Source organism: Prenolepis imparis, unplaced genomic scaffold, assembly GCF_030444845.1.
Source record: "Prenolepis imparis isolate NDT839.2.m4 unplaced genomic scaffold, iyPreImpa1.0 SCAF_3, whole genome shotgun sequence".
Classification (NCBI taxonomy): Eukaryota; Metazoa; Arthropoda; class Insecta; order Hymenoptera; family Formicidae; genus Prenolepis; species Prenolepis imparis.
Window position 1 is genome coordinate 505,017 of NW_028141161.1, and position 3,286 is coordinate 508,302.

Consider the following 3,286-nt stretch of genomic DNA (forward strand, 5'->3'; position numbering starts at 1 on the left):
CAAAGTGCTAAAAGTTTTTATATTTTGTACTCCTGATTCAATTAATCATATGTAATAAGATTGACACACAAATTGTGTTGAATAGCGTTACACCATATATAGTTGCAATATAAAAAAAATATTTAAAAAATCACTTGATCCCCCAAAATTAACAAATAATTGCCAAACAATTTTACTCAGTTTAAAAGTATATTTAGAATTAGCATACATTTATTTGGTAATACTTCACAGTCTTGAACATCTTTGGTAATAACATATTCTTCTTGCGCGTAACTTAATATTAACTTAATATTGCATTTGATCCAAGTAGTACAACACAAAATTATAAAATAAAACTAAAAATAAAACAAAATTATAATTATAATTATTAAATAAAGATCACTATTATAGATACTATATATTAATTTGTCATTATTATAAAAATATAGGGCGGATCACATTTGGCAAAGAAGTACTCGCAGTACTTCATCGAATTCTCTAGGAACTATGACATCACACACACACACACACACACACACACACACACACACACACACACACACACACACACACACACACACACACACAGATTAAAATAAAACTAAAAATAAAACAAAATTATAATTATAATTATTAAATAAAGATCACTATTATAGATACTATATATTAATTTATCATTATTATAAAAATATAGGGCGGATCACATTTGGCAAAGAAGTACTCGCAGTACTTCATCGAATTTTCTAGGAACTATGACATCACAGAGATTATTCGTTGAGATAAGTAGGCAATAGGTTTTTCATCATTATTGTAAGTTTCTCAAAAACTCATCCGTTCACTATCATTAACAGCTTGTACAGCAGTAGTATCTGCCAACTTTTGTATGGCATGTGCAATTTCAGTCATTGCAAGCGCATGCATTCTAGATGCCTCTGCTTGAACTTTGGCAGATTCAGCATGTATCTGCAAACATTCGAATATATTTTATGAATTATCTACATAATTTGTTTTTAAAAAATCATATATTTTACGCCAATTGAAGAGTTACTTACAAACGCAGCATCGGCCTGCTTCTGAGCAATGGACTGGAAGTTCTCCCTTGAGGAATATAATTTTTCGGACGATGTAACTCGATTAACTACAAATAATTGAGAAATCAAAAATATAAATATAAAAAAAACAAACAAAAACATAAACATAAATTTAAATATATAAAAAATTTTGAAAAACAATTTTAAAAATTATAATCTAGAGTAAGATTTTAGCTTTACATTTTCTCGATGAAGTGGGCGCATTAATGTTTTGTGAAGAACTACTTGATTCTTCTGCATGCTTTGATATTGGAAATGGGTACGGGGTTTTTCTTGTCCTAAAAGATGGAATAGCAGTCTTTGGAGCCTTTCTCGATTCGCAATTAGCGAGAATCTGTGTAGCATCAGAATTTCTATTTTCATTTATATTTTCATTATGTTCTAGTGAAGAATCCTCATAGAAAATTAAATCATTGTCATTGTTATCTTCGGAATTAGCTGCAAACAAAAGAGTATGTATCTTATGCATTATATATGCATAAGAATATGTATTACAACTTATCAATTTATAGAATCTATTTATAATTTAATTTATCTGGAATTTACTTATTATTATTATTATTATTTCTTACCATTTAAATACTGCGAATCTTGAGAAATTTCGTTTGGGGTATCTGTGCAAACACTTATTATTTGTGGAGTCTCTGACAAAACTGAAGTATTTCCTTGTTCAAGTTCTTCCAGCAAATTCTATATACACGGATAATAAGTACATTTGTAAAAATACTGCTTCCATCGAAAGAATATGTTGCGACAAATATCGTGACTTTAAAAGTTTATAAACATTACCTCCTCATCAGGGATACTTTCTGCGCAATATTTACTTCCTTCGACATACTCAGCTCCTATTATTCCAATCACACGTAGCTCAAGTTCAGTCAGTTCAGGTTGCATGATAGCTTTATTGCCCGTTAACCCCTTTGCCTTCCGCAAATCTTTTGCTTTTATTGAAGTGCGACTTTTAAAGTCCCTCCAAACCTTAAACATATAAATAAACCCACATGTTATACAGAAGATTTTGTGCATAAGCACTAATATTAATTAGAATAAGAATTAGAAATATTCCCAGTAAATGTTACATAATATAATGTTATACATATATATTATTAGGTATGTTATAGAAATATTTTATATTATTAGATATGTTATATAAATATTTTATATTATTAAATATATTATAGGAATTATACTATTAGATATATTTTAGAACATATTTAAATATATGTGCATGCATATATTCATACCACTTGCCACTGTTCAACCGTTTTTGTCGCTCCTTGAAAGGAATTCAATTCATTTGCTAATTCTGTCCACTTTTTCTGAGCTTCTTCTCTTCCATGTAGAGCATTAAATTTTCCTTCCGCGAGACCCTTGTTTAAATAAAAATAATCTATCATTTTTGTTAACTGTAAATGTGATGCCCTTGCAGTTCTTGTTTTTTTGCTGTGAAATAAAAGTCTCTCATTAAATTTTATCATATGTAATTTGTATATTGTATATATTTTATATTTATCAAAATACATACTTATAGATATGTGACATTTTCCAATTGATGAAGTTGTTTGTGTTTGCACTTTGTTAAAATTAAAAATCACAAACTAATCTGTAAGAGATTAAGCGAGAAAGCAAAGCTAAATATTCTTTCCAAAAGAAAAATCGTTCGATATTTTCCGGAAAGATGTAAGGATGATGGACTTATTATAAACATATAATACAACCACTATATACACTATATACACTATATTTATTTACAACAGTCTTGCTCGACAGCGAGAATTTTATTCTTTTCCGCGAGACACACTCGACAGCGGCTATTCTCTCTCGCTTCCCACCAACGATAACTCAACCCAGAGTTACCACAATGCTAAGGCGTTCATAAATTCCCTCAAAAGTGACTAGATTTTAACTGCTTAAAATCTGACAACGTTGCACATATATCGAATTATTTCGATGCATCTGTAACGAATTTTGCATCGATTATAATCGTTAAGGCCACGTTACAGAATCACCTACAATTACGATCGTCGGTCGCGCAAGCGACAATTGTCGGTAGCTAACGATACCGATTGTAGTCGGTAAAGAGTTACAGAATCCCGCTACTGTGTTGTCAAATATACTTTAAACTTTTATATTCTAATTATCTAATTTATCGAATATGTAATATATTTATCGAATGATTTATTCTTACTGGGCTAAAACTGATGCCATGTATTAAT

The 3,286-nt window shown here is 29.8% G+C and overlaps 1 protein-coding gene across 1 annotated transcript; it reads right to left on the reverse strand.

The window, feature by feature from the left end:
* Window positions 1-798: 798 nt before the first annotated feature.
* Window positions 799-3,068, reverse strand: LOC145933736 (uncharacterized). Its single transcript, XM_083033726.1, has 7 exons — window positions 2,596-3,068; window positions 2,315-2,513; window positions 1,860-2,048; window positions 1,643-1,760; window positions 1,251-1,508; window positions 1,032-1,117; window positions 799-942 (listed from the first exon to the last, which is right to left on the reverse strand). Exons 1-7 carry the CDS (start codon window positions 2,610-2,612, stop codon window positions 799-801), a joined length of 1,011 nt encoding a protein of 336 aa, XP_082889852.1. The 5' UTR covers window positions 2,613-3,068.
* Window positions 3,069-3,286: the final 218 nt, after the last annotated feature.